The sequence below is a fragment of the Parasteatoda tepidariorum genome, chromosome 2, assembly GCF_043381705.1.
Source record: "Parasteatoda tepidariorum isolate YZ-2023 chromosome 2, CAS_Ptep_4.0, whole genome shotgun sequence".
NCBI classification, from domain to species: domain Eukaryota; kingdom Metazoa; phylum Arthropoda; class Arachnida; order Araneae; family Theridiidae; genus Parasteatoda; species Parasteatoda tepidariorum.
The window spans coordinates 37116802-37136249 of NC_092205.1; the positions used below are offsets into that span (position 1 = coordinate 37116802).

A 19448-nucleotide genomic window follows, 5' to 3' on the forward strand; every position below is an offset into this window, starting at 1 on the left:
ATTAACTGCCTTTGCTATACCTTTACTCAGATGAACAAGAATACGGCGCCCAATTTTTCTAATACTTGAATGAACTGGCATTCCTTTGTGCAAAACATTGGTAAGTAGCTTTTTAGTAGGGGTTGAGACAGCAAGAGCTGGAAAAATACAACATACAAATATTAATGCTTAGATATATGAATTTAAACAAATATTTAATGCTAAAATGGTACAACATATAACAAAAATAAAATTCAGTTGAAGTTTCAGATTCAGATTAGGCAAAACAGTTTATCCTTTATTTTTATGAATGAATTTGAAAAGCGTGGGATAAAAAATAATAAACCACATTTTCAAATTGGTAAGAAATACATTTTTTTTTAAAACTAATTTTGGTGAAAAATATCAGAATTTCCATTATAAGTGTGTTGAGCTATTATTTATTGTTTAATTTCAGAAAGTAGAAAAGTATAGTAAGGAAAATTGATGCATAAAAAATTTCGCCATAGGAAAAAGTGTAGCTTATAAAAAATTGCCAAATTGCCTTTAGATATGAAATTTATTTCCAATCGTTATAAATTGAAATAATTAGTATGATATTTCTCAAAACATTTAAAGGCAATTCTTGAACACATAAAGAAATACCTTTATCACAATCAAATATATTTTTTATATGAGCAGTTCCATGATCTTCAGAAGGCAAATTTGGCTTGGGAAGAACAGTAGGAGGCTTATTTTTCTTGTTCTTGTTGTGCATCAAGTCTTTTTTGATACAATGAATTTTCAACTCTGGAGCTTTCATGGCATCTTTCAAGATCTCTTGGGCATTTCGATAGGAATCTTTGCTGATTTTAAAACCATTTATTTCAGTTATGCAATCTCCAACAGAAAATCGTCCATCTCTATCTATTCTTCCACCTGGTTCAATACCTTGTATCATAACACCTTTATTTTTCCTAAAAATATATTTGAAAGTGAATTTGTATTTACAACGTCCATAATTTAAAACATAAAACTATGCAATGCTATAAAGTTTGAGGATCTTTGAATTATCTTACTTATTAGAGTCATCAGCAGCAGGAACTATCCTAATACCCAAAGGACCATCTTCTTTCTTTAGTTTAATCACCTCAATTCTAAAAACAGAATTAATATATTAAATATTTTGATTGAGATTGATTTGAATGTTAATCAAAAGCATCTAAACATCATTTATTTCTTATTACCAAAAATTCTAAACCACAGAAAGAGTTCCCAAATTATAGGTATATATTTAGGACAAAGAAATAAATAAGATAAGAATACTTACGTTTTACAGAAAAAAATAATTTTTTTTTAATTGAAATGTCATAAAGTTTTGAACGGTAGCATTGGTGCAATGAACTACTAAAAAAATCATAGTGCATTTTTTTTTCTAAAACTTAAAAAAAAAAATGCAAAGCAATCAATTTTTTTCAAATTTTATTTTGAGCTTAAGCAAAATTATTTTCCTGTGGATATTAATAAGAATCGATGATGCAAAAGTTGAAAGAATTTTAATGGAGTTTAAACAATTTAGCTTAAAATGTGTTATGAAAAATCAATAATTTTCTTATATTTAACTCACTTTGGTGAACATGTTTTATAATCTTCAAAACAATTTAGTAAAAAAATTCACAAGAATACTAAGCTAAAAGTATTTTATAGCTTTAAACATAATTATTGTCTCATTAGTCTTCTTGAATGTCTCATTAGTCTTCTTGAATCACAATGACATCTTCAGTAATTTTCTGACTTCAGAAGAGTGAACTTTCTGACGCACCTGCCTTTTTTGTTTAGATATTTTTTGAAATTTTTTTAACTTATAAGAATTGTCGAATGGACATTTAACAATATCTGTATTCTTTACTAATAGATATAGCCAAGGCAAGATAAAATAGGAAACTAATGAGGATGGCTCCAGATCGATATATTTTTTAAGACCTCATACTTTTTCAAAGAGCCTTTAAAATTAATGAAGGTAAAATTTATTTTTGTAATTTTCTACAAAATTGCAATTTTGTAGTGACCAAATATTTTGTAATTTCTACAAAATATTTGGTCACTTTGTTGATCAACCAACCCCCGAATTTCAACTATTGTCTTATTTTGTTGCAAGTCAGCTGTGCACAATTTTTTCGTCTTGTAATTAGCCTCCGTAACCATCTACGACATATTTAAACATTTTTGGGATATTGGGTTGATAAAAATATTACAAATTTAGTAAAAACAGAAAATTCTAATAAATATCACAAATAATTTTTATTTTTATTTTTGATAGTTTATGCTACTTGGAATTGTTAATTTTGCAGCATTTTTAAGGAAAATAGACCCTGATTAGCATTTCAATGTTATGTGTAATTATTTTTGCAAGAAATTAAACCTTTCAAAAAGCTTTTTTTCTTTTAAAATTTATGCAAAACAAGCTTAACAGGAATAAAATATCATAAAAAGTTACAATATTTCTGAATATAAGTAAATTTTGGCAAAGTTGGTGTAACTGGGGATAGGGCAACAAGTAATACATTAGCCGCAGGCCCCATCATAATGTCTAAATAATTCAACACTGGATATAGCAATTTTACATTAATAAACCTCTGTCTTTTTTTTTTCAAAAAAAAAGACACAGTGCCCTGATATAAATCAATTCTTCTGTTGTCCTGATATAAATCAATTGTTGGCCATTATGGCAGATAGGATGCGGTTGTTCTTGTTTTCCAGTGGCGCCATCTATGGTCAAGAATTAGACTTTTGCCACACCCATACGTCAAAATCGTTTATAGGGTAGACCCATCCATATATCCATTCAATCATCCTCAGATTGTAATTTTGACCTGAACCAGAGAATAATCAATCTCCAATTCAGAACTCCCAGAGGTATTGATTTGTCATGGGAACATGGAGGACTTAGTGACCGGACAGATTTAACATGCACCAGTCACTATGAAGAGTCTTCGGCTGGCTGAATTTGAACCCCCGTTCTCACAAACGTGACCTACCAACCAAACACCCAGAACAACCAGGCTATCCCAGCCAAATCAATTCTTCTAAAATATACTTTAGATTTTGATAAGAAAAATTGTGTAAACTCACTTTTGATTGATGGAGCTAGAAGAGTCACTGTCATCAGCTTCATCAGAGCTATGATTTGCTGAAGAAACAGGTCCACCTAATGGTTCTCTTCTTTCATCCTGTAATTGTTGAAATGGGTGATTAGAATAAAAAGTATTAAGAATGAAACTGAAATAGAAAAAATAATCTTAAGAGGGTAACTGCTATTTAAAACATCATAGAAGAACTTTTAAGTAAAATAGAACATTTTTATTAACAATTTAAGGTTGAATTAAGTATTACAAATTAATTTTCCATTTCCATGAATAATAACTGGTATAAATAACTGGTTTATGGATCAAGGCATACTCAAATAAATTTAGTTTTATTAATTTAATAAGTGTTTTCTAAAAAACTTAATATTTTATTTATTTTATGCAAGTATAAAAAAAATAACAAATAAATAATAATAGGGTATGTGAGGAAATTAAAAAGTTTGCAGCAATATTTATGCAAATAGTAAAACAGAACAGTTAAATATTAAGCACCTTCTTACAAACAAAGGAGAAAGTATGAAGAGCAAAAGTTAAATTAATCAGGAGACATTATTTTGATAAAAGGTATACTAGTTTTTTTTAAGCCAAAAATTTTGCAATAATTTAGATAATAAAATATTGATGAAAAATTTATTATTTTATTCCTTGTATCTAAAATTTAGTTCTTGATTCCAAGAATCATAAAATCATCACAAACATTATATTTATAGAAACCAAATAGTTAGTAATAAGACAATAAAATGTTCATGATGGAATAATTATTTTTTGAATATGAATTCCAAATGTCTTGATTTGATTTATACCTTATTGAAATTTAGTTCTTGATTCCAAGAATTCAAATACTGTTGATAAGAAAAAGATTTCTCTTCCCCACTTCCATCCTCTCTTTCTCCAGGTGGTATGTCATCTTCAGATTGCTCTTCACCCTTCAAAACAAAAACAAAAATATTAATAACTAATGAAATATATTTCTATTAAAAGACATACATGGATAAAGTTAAGTTAGAAGAATGTTTCAATTTAATCTGACAACAACTCTTAACTTAAAAACCCAAAATAATTTGGGCTGATATAACAATTGTGATGGGGTAAAGCTAATAATTAGAGGCTTAACGGTGCATGAACTGAAAGAGGACATACTGAGTTAGAAAAAAGCTTAGCCTTTTTGTAATAAAACTTGTTGGTATTCTTGATTATCTGAACTTCATTCCTTGCAGATCAACTGCAGGTAAATGAAAATTTGTAATAGTTAGATGACAATTCATAAATGCATTATCATAGCAGTCTATAGCAGGCCAAGGGGGTCACAAAGATTGAGGCTCCGTAATTTTGTGACCAATGGCATGATGGTAATATTGTCACCATTGCACACTGACCACCTTCACTTCCCACACAAAGTGGTACCCTAGAGAAACTTACATCTGCAACTTGAGATTGTATCACTGTGCTTCAAAATGTTAGTTTAGAGCCTTTACCATTCAGCAACCACAGACCAAATTATTAATTAGTGTAACTTAATATGTCATTTTTAGTATTATTTAATATAATATAATAAATATACATTATTTTTCAAGCTAGCAGTTAGTTCAGATACATTTTATTTAACGGAATTGACAGTATTTTGTTTGCGGGTTTGTGCTGAAGTTGCACACCAAAAATTTGGAGTTTGTGATTTAGAAACAAGTTAGCTTACAAATTTTAAAATGTCCTCATATTAAAACAAAAGCAAATGCAATGAACTACACAAAAGTATTATAGATTTAAACATAATGAGNAAAGCTCGTAAATACAAATCGCGATATTGATTTTTTAAATCTCGTAAGTAAGAATCGCACTGTACAATATTTAAATCGCCTGAATAAGAATCGCAACGTTCAACTTTTAAATCAGGTAAATACGAAAATCGAGATTTGATAATAAAATCGAGATTTTAAAAATGCATAAATACAAAACACGATATTGGATTTTTAAATGTCGTAAAAAAGAATCATCAGGGGTCTGTCTAGGTTTTTCTGAGAGGTACCTATTTCGTGAAACCTTAGGACATAATTTGTGAAAAATTAAAAATCATATTAAAATATCAACACAAAAATATAGATTTATCGTTTCTTAAGGGATACAAAAATAAAATTTTAAGAAAAAGTATTTTGTGAAACTACCGTTGTTCCTAAAATTGAATTTGTGAAACTACCGTTTTTCCTAAAGTTGAATTTGTGAAGGTACCCCTAAACGGTAGTATATTCACCCTGGACAGACCCCTGCAAAGTGCATAAAAAAATAAAAACTTTTAATAATAAATTCCCTAAAATTAAAAGACAAATGTTTTCTCTCCATAAAATCTGAGCTTTCATAATAAATAATACTTAAAATATGGAGTGTATAAAGCAAAATATATTTTTTTAAAATGTGAAAAATAATTACCTCACTATTTAAATTCCTTAAACAATCATCACTAGCTAATACAGCAGCAGACCATCTTTTACAATTTTCTATATTTGGCAGCAGAGATGGGGAAAGTCTATTCAGTGCAGGCTCACTACCTCTTCGTACATGAAGAGGAAGAAGACCTGAAATGTACATATTTTTAGGCTTTAAATAAAAAAAATTATTATAAAATAACTAAGATATTATTGTAAAGAAATGTAATCGCTGACTTAAAAGACAATATTTTTACATGACAACTGCTATAGAGTTGACCACTTAAAGTACTTATCTTTATTATGCAGCATATTTTGTTGATGCTTTATTCTTGTTCAATCATTAGAATTGAAATTAAGAATTTGTCACTGTATCACAATTCCTATATTCTAACATTTTATTTTCGTTCAAATTTCAAGAAAGATTATACCAACTTTAACTACATTATGTATGATAAATGATGAAAAAAAAACATTCTTAAGGCTTTTGAGATTTTGCAGAAAATCTACTGTGTGTTTATACCCATCATATACTAGTTATTTTGCTTTTAAGAATTTAAATTTCTAAATAGCTCATTATTGTCATATTTTATTTTATATTGATATGAAAATAAAATATCTTGTAAGAGAAGGACTTTGAATGAGTAACATCTTTTTATGATTGTTTTACTTCCTAAAATGCACTTCTTTAATGTAGAAAAAAAGTCCTCCTTTCGTAACCTTTCTTCTGTGCTGTATAATTTAAGACTCATTATCTGTCGCAAACTCAGTTCATAGAAGAACCTAGTTTCTCGGTTACGTTAAAAAAAAATTTCTTTTCAGAGATTTTCAAACAATCCATGCTTACTCAAACTAAAAAGGAAAAAATTAACAAAATGTCATGAATGGCAAAATGATAATAAGCACTATGTAACTAATAAGTAATGTCCAGATGTCCCTAAAATGTGTGATTTAGAAAATAAATGAAAGAAAACTAGTAGAAGATTTACATAGAATACAGATTTAAGGTTTGCTGCATTCTGCTAGGAAACTACCTAATATAAACAAGAATCAATATTAAAGAGTCATAAACAGAAGATTTTTTATCCAACCATCATTTGCAGAAACATGATGCAGTCAAAAACACCAGTGCATATATTTTAAGTTGAAATGGTCTGATATGTAACAGAAAACATTATTTTATAGTTTTCTTAATTAGCAGCACCATCTGTTGACAAACTTAATTAATAAAATTAAATCTTGAGGAGAATAAATTTTCTAGTCTCAGCAATTCATACATTGTTATTTCCATTTCTTAAAAATTAGTTTTTAAAATATTGGGGATTTATGAAACATTCACAAGTATCAATAAAATATAAAGAGTGATATAATTTTTTGAACAAATTTACCTCCGACTATTTTTTCTTCTTTCACTTCAGCATCTGAACCAACATAAGAGGATTTGATAAGAGGGGCAGATAAAATGTCCCCATTTTGAAAAATGTCAGGACTCTCAGTTCCTATTGAACTAGCACTAGTGCCATCACCTCCATTATGCATTAAGTATGATGATAATTCTTCATCATAAACTGCAGTAATCTAAAGTAAAATTGATTTGAAAATATGAGAACTAAGCTTTTATAAAAACAATTATTAAAACAATTATTATCCTTTTTAAAAATATAATTTTATATGGTAAAATACGAAATGTGAACGAAATCGGTCGAATAGTCCAGAGAAATGAAAGATTGAATTATTCAACCGATTTCGATCAAACTTTGTAGTTTACAATAAAAATTATATACCTTAAAATGATGTAAAAAATTGTATACCAAACTTTTAACATTGTTTTTTTTAACAATGCCAAAAAAAAATTTTTTTTTATTTAGTTTTTTAATACATATTGCTTTTGAATATAGCCCCTAAAAGGGATGGAAAATACAAAACTATCAAACATTATTAGATTAGCATGAGGCAGATTTCACTTTTTCCCCTAATAATTGGAACACTATTTTTGTGGGTTCTCATTGTTTACAATTGTGACTTGTAATTGCTTCACATAACATCAGAACACCACTTTTTTTAAACACACAAACTCATAACACATGGAATCAGTTGAAGTTTTTTTCCAGACGACAAAAACTGAAGCAAATATTTACATGGAAAATGAAACAGCTAAGAGACTACACGGTGTTTATTGAAAAGTTTGACTGACTTATAGTTGTATTAAAAAAAAAGGTTTCATTTCTAAAAAGGGTCGGTTAACAGGAGTGCCAAAATTTAGATGCTTACCCCTTGGTCATACTCTCTCTCTCTCTCTCTCTCTCTGTGAGAATGATCAGAGGGTCAAACTATAATGAGAAAACATGACCGAAACTCACGCATTTAATTTGCAGGCTTTATTGTCATAACTTTATGACTTTTCTGAAAAAAGAAGAAATTCTGCCTGATGATTGGGTACATTCCCTGTGCACAGTGTCATTTCATTCTGTGATGTTCAGGAATATATGCTTTCAATGTCACATTTTGATATTAAACAATGAAAGAAATAAATAGATTTTCGACATTCCCCACTCAAAGATAATCGTCTAAATGTGGGTTTCGAATAATATTTTCAAATTAATCCAATGAATAAATAAAAAAATTATACTTTCATCCATTAAACACTCTTAAGATTAATAAACACTTGCCTGTTCTCTGTCGTCGGCAACATCATTCAATTTATCATCTGGATCTAATATACCACCATCACTAAGAAGCTTCAAATTGTGTATTGTTACCCAAGAATCAGCTGGCTGCAAGAGAAAAATAATAACATATTAGAAATTATTTGAATAAGTAAGCATACAAGTCAATAACAAAACATTTACAATAACTTAATTAATACTAATCAGATTTTGAAATAGTGCAAAATGTAAATTTTCACAAAATTAGAGATAAAAATTTGTTTGAGTCCACCAAAAAAAATCACTAATAAAATTAACAAAAAAGAATACAAGCAGTAAAGAATCAGAATATAGCACCGCTGCCTGAAAATTTCTACTATGTTTATATGTATAATAAAAAATATATTTTTTACTAATTAATGAAATGCTATATAATTAAAGTTATTAAAATTCATTACCTTTAAAGTTCAAAAAATATAATTTAAAAATATGTCTCATTTACTTTTTTAACAATAGAACATTTATTTCAGCAAAAAAGAATATGCAAAATTTTAAAATTTAGATCCATTTTGAAATTTTCCTAAAATTATTTGATTTTTAGAGAAGATCTTTAAATTTAAAAATTTACATCAAAAAAACATTTTCACAAGTTACTCAACAGAATGAGAAACTCCCAGCAGGAATAAATTTTATTTGAAAACCTTAAATAATTATTAAATTTGAGTTGCTTTTGTTTGAAGCCGATCAGAAATGATGTCACACTTATCCTTATCCCCCCCCTCTTTACCACCTGGCTCGCGCGTTATTATATAAACACATACAAGCAATTTAAAAACATTTATCGATCATAAAACAAATTTTATTTTAACATTTTTTAATGGCATTTATGAACGGTTATATGATCAAATATGAGCAATTTATCTAAGAGAAATATTATGAATTTATTCCTCTAATATATTTTATAACATTAAAACTCAAAATATTTGGGGAAAGCATAAAGTGTAAAAATATTTAACCAGCATACAGTATTTTCACAAGTAATCGAAAACGCTATTATGCGATGTAAAAAAAAAATTAAAAAAATAAAAAATAAATAAAATCAGTAACTCTTTGAAATATTTTATTTATTTATTTTCATTTGGAAGCATATTTTTGAGGTTCTTAAAATGGAATCCAAATGCATCCTAAAATATTGAAGGGGAAAAAAAAAGTTCTGATTACTAAAAGGAAATTGAGTTATTGCATAAGCCCTGATATTATTTCCTTACTATAATCTCTTCAACGCCCAAAATTCAAAATAAATGATCAGATAAGAATGTGTTATTAAATATCAACCGAAAATGACCATAATAGCGGGTGTGGCGAAAATACATCGTTCAAAATCTGAAAATCTATGCTACAACGTCTTAACCAGGACCGAGATTTCTGCACGCCATTTAACAATTATAGTTTAAAACCACAGGCTTCAAAGAAGATGATAGGAATAAGCGCATTGATAATGTTGAAGATTTGGAAAGGATGATGTTTCTTTTTCTCCAAATTTCTGTAATTATTTTCTCTTCTCAATACATAAAGCTAAGAAGTACACAATAAGACATAACTTAAACCTTTGACGCAAATGGAACACCGGTGTCCCTTTTATATATATCTTTTTGATGCTCTAATTACGAACAGAAATATATTTTGTTTGGTATTCTTTAATTATAAAAATTAGTCTTAATAGTTAATAAAAAAAATCTTTTAGATTATCGGAATTATATTTGCACTAAAATTCTAAATCCAAAAAAAAAAAACATAAGTTAAAATTTTTTTTCCATACATAACAACATTCCACACAACATAATAATCAATAATTGATTTGGAAATTAAAAAAATTTCAATGCTGAATAACTCATTCTCTTAGATCAAAATAACTGCTAATACGTGCAAATTTAGCACTGATTTCATAACGATAACTTATTAAAATGCTTAACATAATTTTTTTCATTTATTTTGATCTAAATTAATACAAAATAATGAAAAAAGTATGAAAAATATGTTTAATAAAAATTCTGCATTAAAGGTGTTAAAGATTTCTGAAATAAAATTAAGAAAAATAATTTGAACTTAAAACAAAATATCATTTGAAATGAGGTTTATTTAAAGAAGGGTTAGTCTTGAATATTCTTTATAACATGCAATCACATTGAATGAAATGTAGGGGTTTAAAGCATAAAACCAAAATTTGATCTATAAGCTTTTGTTACAAAACATCACTAGTATGAAAATAATCTTAGAATCTTATAGCATTTGGAATTTAATAAAAACCTTGAATTAAAGCATTTGAAGTTAAAAGCAAACACTCCGTACTTTTAAAATATGAACACTTATTTCTTCATCTTGTTAAAAACTAGCTTCATGGGAAAACAATACTGAGTTTTATTCCCCTATCTGCTAGAAAATTTATATTAAAAACTAGCATTTTACAAAGTTGATAATAAAAGCTTTATGTAGAGTGGGAAAATATTGATAATATCGAATCATTTAGATGCCAGAAATTACCATAACAGGTAAAATGGTGAAGCCTTAGGGAAATATTTTACGATACATTTACTTTTCCCTTGTAAACGAATCTTTATTGCTTATTTCAACGCACTTAACGCGATCACTGCTCTAATTTTATAATAATTTTAAAAAAAACTCTAAAATTGCAATGGTTTTGTTAAAAAAAAAAAGAAATTATTAAAATCAGAATAACTTTTACAGTAATATTCTCTCTAATTATTCTTTATACGAGGATAAAAACACGCCAAATTCATTGAGCGGTTATTAAAAGTCAAACAAAACACATCGAACGGTTTGAGATTATGCTCTTATTTAATTGGAGCATGATAGAAAGTATATTATTGAAAAAAGTTATTTAATAACTTGATGGATTTTCCTATCGTTGTCTTCATTATTACACAGACTCGCCTCGGGACATAACATATGCTAATGGCACGATGCATTGCAAAACAATAGAGATGAAATCTATTTAAGACCGACTTGTGTGTAATTAGCCAATATTATTTCCCTGTAAAAAAAAAGGACTATAACTAAAAAGTGCTTTCGGTGAGAAATAGAACATTAAAAGGGGTCGTTTACATCCCTGCCAAATATAAAAAAATAAAAAATGCGAAATTAAATCTACCATTCACAATAAAAACAATACTGTCGTCAAACGGATGAAATTCGTAAATCTACATAAGAAGTAGTGTTATAAAAAAGGAATACTTATTTTCAGTCACGAAATTATTAATGAAAAATTTCGCGAGTTTCTATTTATGGAAGCCGTTTCTATTGTTGAGTTTGATATATTTTTATATGTATAGGTATAAGCTAAAAAGAACTAGGGAAGTTTTTTTTTTAGAATGCTAATACGTCAATGAAAGATTTAAGTAGTTTTTAAAAGCTTGTTATATTAAAATATTGGTGAAATTATGAGTTATTGTCACGCAGAGAGGCATTTAATTCTTAAATCATGAATTCATTTCGATGTTATTAGACATGGCATTCTAAATTTAATATTTTAAGTTTTTTTTTACTGAAATGCCTAATTGGAAAGCTTTATGAAAGAATATTCTATGAGATATTTTTGCAAATTCAAAAATCGTTTTAGAAATTTTTAAACAGCGGAAGGCTGTTAATAAAAAATAATGTCTCACTCGCCTGGCCGAAAAAAAAGCAAACAAATGTTTGCTATACATACAGCTGACCCGTGATGGCTCAGAGCAGTGTTTCCCAAACTTATGACTTTTGTGTTCCCTTTCTAAATTTTTCGAAACGCTGCGTACCCCTAATAAAAAAATGAATCCATTTTTTGCTATAAGAAAATTGCACAAAAGTTAAAAATCATAACTAGCCGTTGACACCACTAATAGTTAACTGTTAACTCTGCAAAAAATAGCCAATAGAAAAATACGTAATCATAAATTTTCATGGCTAGCTTTGTTTTTAAATAAAATATTTTAAAATTTTCGTTTGTTGCAAGTTATTTCGCATAAGAACGCGTACCCCCTCTAAACTGTTCCCGTACCCCTGGGGGTACGCGTACCACACTTTGGGAAACACTGGCTCAGAGGATAGAGGGATAGAGCGTTCGCCTTCCAATGAGGGAGCCGGGTTCGAATTCCCGCCACGGTTGGTCGATACGAATTCCGCATCCGGCTTGCTGCCCCAACCACAGTGCTGACGTGAATTATGGAGGATCATGGGTTAGAGTTCCCTTGCCGTCAGACTAACCGTGGGAGGTTCTCGTGATCTCCCTCTCCATGCAGCGAAAATGCGAGTCGCATCAAAAATCGTCCACGAAGGCAAATTTCTCCTACTTGATAAGGGAGTTCCCTTGTCTTCTGGATTGGGTTCAAAATAACAAGGCTACGAAGTTGATCATTATAGTCGTAAACCCGGCATCGGCTGTTCAACGACGGTTATAAATTATAAAATAAAAAATACACACAGTTGGCCATAAACTGTTTTTAACCCCAAAAAATGGCACTTTTTCAGGATGCCTCTTTGTATCTTCTAGCACAAAGCTCTTCAATTATCATATTTTAATACACAATGTGAGTTTAAACGAGTACTTTTTTAAAGGAATCTCCGTATCTAACGTAGTTAAAAAGTTACGACATACAGTTAGCAATCTGTGAAAGCCAATTTCCTCATAGATTAAATAAATAATTATCAACAAACTATCAAACGGAAGCTCAAAATTATAGAATTTTTTTTTTCTTTTTGATTTGGAAATGTATATTAGTTATTCAAAAAATCTATTGTACGCACAAATGCTAAATAATCATATATTTAGAAAATGCGAGACTAGGTACTTTCGTCAACTTACTTACGATATGCCAAATAAACAATTAACATTTTGATAAAATGATAGATTTTCAGCTAAAAAATTATTTCCAGTGAAAAAATATATTTCAAACGTACTTAAGTTTTGTTTTTATACAGTGACGGGAAGAAAAAAAATCCCAACACCAAGGAGTAAATTTGGTAGGCTTGTTAATACAAATAAAAGATGATGTCTATTCAAATTTCGCGCTTGGAGCGTAGTTTGGCGTTAGTAGCGCCATTGTGAACATGTCTTTAAATACGTGTTCTACAGTTGGTTAGCGTTTTTTCTTTTTTTTTCATTAAATTTTGACATAGTGAGTTGCGGTTACTCAAATGCTTTTAAGAAGACGAAGTCATTATCAACAGTTCACTGCAGCTCAATCACTTTGAACGTGGTCGTGTAATAAAGCTGCGAAAAGGAGGATTTTCTTTCCGCGATATTATAGAAAGACTGGGGAGAATGAATTGCATGATTTTTTTTTATAATTGTTGTTGAACAGCGGACCTAATTTTGGATTTACGACTACAAATGTTCAACTCCGTTGCGTTGTAATTTTGAACCCAATCCAGAAGACAAGGAACTCCTGGATCAAGTATTGAGAGAAATTTGCTACCGCAGAGCACTTAATAATGAAACTATCCCGAATTTCCGTAACATGGAGAGGAAAACCACGAAAATCTCCCACTGTTAGCCTGACGGAAAGGGGACTCTAACCCATGATATGTCTACCACTGAAGATATTCTATGTCAGCACTGTGGTCTTTGCAAACCTGCGGAATTCGAATTGACCAGTCATCGTTAGGATTCCAACTCTGTTCTGTGCATGATGCTCTGAATTGTGCATGATTTTATTTTATTTTATAACCATCGTTGAGCAGCAGACAAAAATTTTAAGTTCACGGCTACTAATATTCAACTCCGTAGCCTTTAGCACTGTGGTCGGTGCGATCCGGGTGCGGAATTCACATCGACCACCCATCACTGGGATTCAAACCCGGTTTACCGCATCGGAAGGCGAACGCTCAATCCCTGAGCCACCCTGGCTCACTACATTGTGCATCATGTTAGCAGCAGTGGTCAAGGGAAGGTACTACTTCAAGAAGACCGGGTTCTGGGCTGCCACGAGGCACTAGTCAGTGGGAAGATCGCCGTATACGGCGTATGACTGTGGGGCACCATACTGTGTCTTCATCAAAAATTCGAGTTGCAGTTAGCACTGCAGTGACAGAACAAACTGTTACAAATCCGCTACTTCAAGTACAGCTCTTAACGAGACTTGGCTTCCATTCCAAAATCCATTGGGGCTCCAAAATCCATTGGAGCTTGGATTCCACTCGCTCCAAACCACTGCCGTTTACGCAGTAATGGTGTCGAGTTAGAGCTCACTGGTAGCCTCAAGCTGGTAGTTTAATATAAAAATGTATTTGTTGATGTTATACGTGCTGATATTTAATTTGCATAATTTTATTAAATAGATGAGATCAGCAGTATGAGGAATAAGAGTGAAATAATTAAATAAAAATTATTTTCATCAAATTCATCGTAAACTTACGATTATCGACGGTCCACATCATGCCCGCGGGCCAAGTATTTGATCTGAATGACTTAAGTAAATAAGCGAAGTGCGTGGGAAATCAGCGAAGAGCACTTTTTAGAAGTATCCTTGAAAATTTGGGTGGATGTGGCAAAAACTACATAAGTAAATATTTCATTTTTCGAAAAACAGAATTTAGACCTTCGGAAAAATTAATTAAAAAGAGCCTTGGCCTGCATTTTCTTCCATAGTAATGGTAACTTAATTGGGAAGATTCATTGATCTCGATATTATCAAATCAAAATAAATAAAACTGTAACACTGAAATCAAAGAGTTTCTCATCATGAAAAGGAAAAAAATCAAGTAGATTTTTCATCAGGGGTCTGTCCAGACATTTTGTGAAAGGTCCGTTTTTCGTGAAATTGTGAAAAAATTACTCACATTCTTTCAACCAAGGTCCGCTTTTATGAATTTGTGCAAATAGGGTCCGTTATTGCAAAAAAAAAAATTTTTTTCAAGGAGTTTTTGAATTGTAAAGACATACAAGATTATGCTCAACACTGTAAAATTATAATTAAAAAAATTAAATTTTAAAAAATAAACAACAATTGCTGCTTCTAAATTAGAGATGCAACATACAAATATTTGGTATTTAGCCTATACTGCTGAACGCAGAATATTCATTTCGGACGAATAATGGAAGAATCGTCTGCCGAAGACAAAACTTAATTCGTTTACATCCATCTTTCTTGTTTTTTGCCCTGGAAAGGGTTTATTCGATTAACAAAATAATAATGAAGATAAACAAATTTGTGAAGGGTCCGATTAAAAGAAAAAATCATTTTGTGAAGGGTCCGTTTTTAAGTTAAAATATTTTGTGAAGGGTCCGTTTTTATGAAAAGATATTTTGTGAAGGGTCCATTAACGGACCCAAATTTCTTCTAAACAGACCCCTGTTCATGTAAATTAGAAACATTAAAGGAATTTTTTTAACTTGCATAATTTTTTATGTAAAGGAGAGAAAAGTAGATTTTTCATGTAAAGCAAAAACAAAGCCAATATGCAAAGGATTAAAATCAAATAGATTTAATGAATCATAAACTTCACGTTAATTATTGCGGAACATCTAAAATGTGCTATACTCTAGATATTTTAGAACATTTATATTCAATAAAATACAAGAACTATTTTACGCATACAACTATTCAGAATCTCAATATGTATTTATAATCTTAAATAATAATAGTTATAACATATTTTTTTAACGAATTAAAAATAAGGAATTCGTAAAAAGAATTTCAGAATATTTATAAAAAGAAAAAGTTTTAGACCAATTATTTTAAAAGAGGCTTCCTTCACTATTTAGAAGCATTTATTTGAATACTCAAGCAAGGAATTAACTGAGTAAAACATTAATTTTATTAGAGAATTTCGTTTATAAAAAAAAACTCTCCCAATTTTTTAAAGAATTCTCAAAACAATACAAAATATAATAATAAATAATCTCCATGAGACAAAGAGAAGCTAGAAAAAGAAAACAAAGTCAGGTAGTCTATTGAAAGAATTAGTAAAGCTGGCAGCAACTAATTTGTCATGTTCACTCGTAATTTTTGTATTTTATTTACTTAATTTTTTTTTTTAATAAAATAAAAGACGCAATTAATCCCCCTCTCCTTCCTTCAAAGAAAATAATTTTTAATATCTTAAGACGTAAAGTTAATTCTCATTTAAGAGTATTTTGTGGTGATATTATAAACATATTTGATCATTTTATGAGTTTTTAGAACAAACCTTAAGAGCGTAAGAATTTTAATCTGAGAAATTCTTCATCTTCTGTGTGTCAGGAGAGGATATCGTTGATGTTTTCTCTATCTTTTCAATAAAATTTTACCCCATAAGTGTCGATGCTTACACTTTGTTTCATTATGCAACATAAATTAATAAATTATCGATATCTTTATATCGATCTGAAAACATTTTATTTCGATTTTCCTTAAACAGAAATGGTAGCTAATAATCGAAAATATTCACTGCGTCCAAGCCCAAATGCTCTATCACTTTTTCTTTTAAAAAAAATAAAGACAGTTTTTCTACAAAATGCAGCATTATGACCATTCGGCAATAGACAAAACAACGTTGCATGTTGATAAATTTTAACCATCGGTGACCTATAGAGTAAATAATTTCTTGAATTTCCCAAATATCATTATAAATTAAAATATTTGATAACATTAATATTTGTATAGATTATATAAAAACAAAAATCAACAGGANAAAACTTTATTTGTGAAAACCTTCAGCTTGGCGGACAGCTGGTCGCGGCTAGTATAAAATAAAAATCAACAGGAATAATTGTATGAAAAGTTATTAGTTACCATGATAAAAACTAAACATTTGGACTTTTATTGAAAAATCAAAAACTGATAACCTCTGTACTTTTATATCTTAAGTCACTATTAAAAGTTAAAGCAGTGTTTTTATTTTTTTCGTGAAAAATAGAGTCAAAACCAGTAATAGGATATATGCACGTAAAATTTAGAGCCTTTAGATAAGAGTAAATTTTCTTAAAAGCTTCACAATTACGATAAACTAGAACACAGTTTTAAATTCTAAAACAATGAGTTTTTTTTTTCTAGTCTTATACACTTTCGTATAGTAAAATGGGCAAGCCTTTTTTTTTTTTTTTTCCCTCAGTTAAGTGCTATTAGAGTAAAGGTCATCCAATGTAACTTTTATTGTATATCTATTATAAAAAAGTCTTAAAGAGTCCGGGTCACGAGAATTGTGTGAATATAGATAACTGTTTCTGGAAGAAAAAAATGGAAGATCAAATGTAGTGTATTAAAACATCCCTAATTCATACGAAATAAGTTAAGACCTCATAAGATGTTAAAAGCATACATTGCAGAGAACAGCATCTTCATAATGCAAACGCGGGTATTATCACGCAAATAATTCAGAGTCAACGAAAAAAAAAGCGTATTAATAAACGACTTTTTATCCCAAACATATATAATTAAATTAAACAAATAATCAAAGAATTATAATCATAACATAATATTGCTACACGCAAAAATTTAAATCGAAAATAATAAAATTAATCGTAACTTTTTTAAGAGAATAATTCTACACATACGCTTACAAAAGAGCGAATATAATCATAAGATTACAAATTTATGGCCCTCTCGAGTTAGCTTCGAAATATTAAAATTAAAGCTTCGAATTATTAAAATTAAACTAAACACAAGATTTAAAAAAATATTTTTTTAAAAAATCGTGTTTGCTTCCCGGTATTTCCTAACAAAATATTGAATGTAATCATAAAATCATGATTTTTACTGCACATAAATTTAACATGAAAATAGTAAATTAAACCTAACTTATGCAGGGGAGAGTTGGGTAGCCCCGCCCGCTTAAGGAGTATTGCTTATATTTCTGTATAATATTGAGTAATAATCTGTTTCTATTGTTTTATCGTCTAATTAAATAATGCAAAAAGAATCAACAAAAAAAGAATAGTTTAACTTAAAAAAATAGAAATTTAAAAAAACATGTTTTTCAGCTCTTTTTAAAATACAAAAATTATGTTTTTTGACTGTTTTTTCAGGTGTAAATGAAAATGACCAATGTATTGACAATAGATAAACCTCATTTATCATTTTTATCACAAAATTATTTTATTTATTACATATTTATATACTTTTAGTGAATTCTATCATTTAATAACAATANACAGCATCTTCATAATGCAAACGCGGGTATTATCACGCAAATAATTCAGAGTCAACGAAAAAAAAAACGTAATAATAAACGACTTTTTATCCCAAACATAATATAATCATAACATAATATAATTATAATCATAACATAATATTACTACACGCAAAAATTTAAATCAAAAATAATAAAATTAACTTTTTTAAGAGAATAATTCTCCACATACAGATTTTACTGCACTCAGAAATTTAACAAGAAAGTAGTAAATTAAACCTAACTAATGTATGTGATTTTGTTTTTCCTATAAAGTGGAAAGCTCAGAGTATTTGCTGACAAAATATCGAATCTGACAAATGGGTAAAGAGATTTCACAAAATATTTAAAACCAGATAGAAATAATATCACAGATTTAAAATTGAAATAGTCAACAAAACTTGCTAATAAAATAAAATTTGTGATAATCACGCATCATATCCTAAACGGGCCACGTTCTAAAGGAAGCCAAGATATAAGTAAGTACTCCCAATTTGGCCCCAATTATAAAAACAATCAGTTTTCCCCTTTGATTAAACGGAGAGAAAGAAAACAAAGATGCACGCCCAAGAGAATGACGCCAAAAGTAGTTGAGCACGAAGAGACTTAGGTAGGCTGATTAATGAACAAATTCATCAAGAACTTTTGAAAAGTGAACCTGAAGAGAAACCACGAAGAAAAAGGTCATAGAGAATGGAGCATTTATTTCTGTAAAAATTAAGCTGCCGTCATGAAAAAAAGTTATGAGAAAAAAATGAACACAACTATCAATCGCCATCTTGTGACAGCTTATAACAATTAAGATAAATTCGTTCATTCAAAGAAAAGACTAAAAGTTGTATATCAGACGATAAAAGACTAGTTATGGCTTCCTAAAAATCTTTCTCGAATCGTTTCTTCTTTTTTAAAATTAATCGTTTCTACCTTTTCTTTTCATTTCACTTTTCTGCTAGATACGAAAGACTCTTTATAGTTACACAGACAACATATTTTTATTGTTATGTATGAAATTGTACATATGGAGTATGTGGAGCATATAACTGAGTATCGACGTGCAATAACAACTCTTTCAACAATTTCTTTGAATGCCCAGTGTGTATTTTATTTATTTTTATTTTTTTTACATTATATTACTGTTT

The 19448-nt window shown here is 29.3% G+C and overlaps 1 protein-coding gene across 2 annotated transcripts in view; it reads right to left on the reverse strand.

The window, feature by feature from the left end:
- Positions 1-19448, reverse strand: part of LOC107442485 (partitioning defective 3 homolog) — a 101956-nt gene that overhangs the window by 22631 nt on the left and 59877 nt on the right. For both annotated transcript variants that reach the window (XM_043047714.2, XM_043047713.2), the window contains exons 2-9: positions 8191-8295; positions 6910-7099; positions 5526-5671; positions 3908-4030; positions 3091-3188; positions 1038-1115; positions 625-935; positions 21-137 (exon numbers count right to left, since the gene is read on the reverse strand). In XM_043047714.2, coding sequence (XP_042903648.1) covers positions 21-137; positions 625-935; positions 1038-1115; positions 3091-3188; positions 3908-4030; positions 5526-5671; positions 6910-7099; positions 8191-8295 — 1168 coding nt within the window. The remainder of the gene's footprint in view (positions 1-20; positions 138-624; positions 936-1037; positions 1116-3090; positions 3189-3907; positions 4031-5525; positions 5672-6909; positions 7100-8190; positions 8296-19448) is intronic.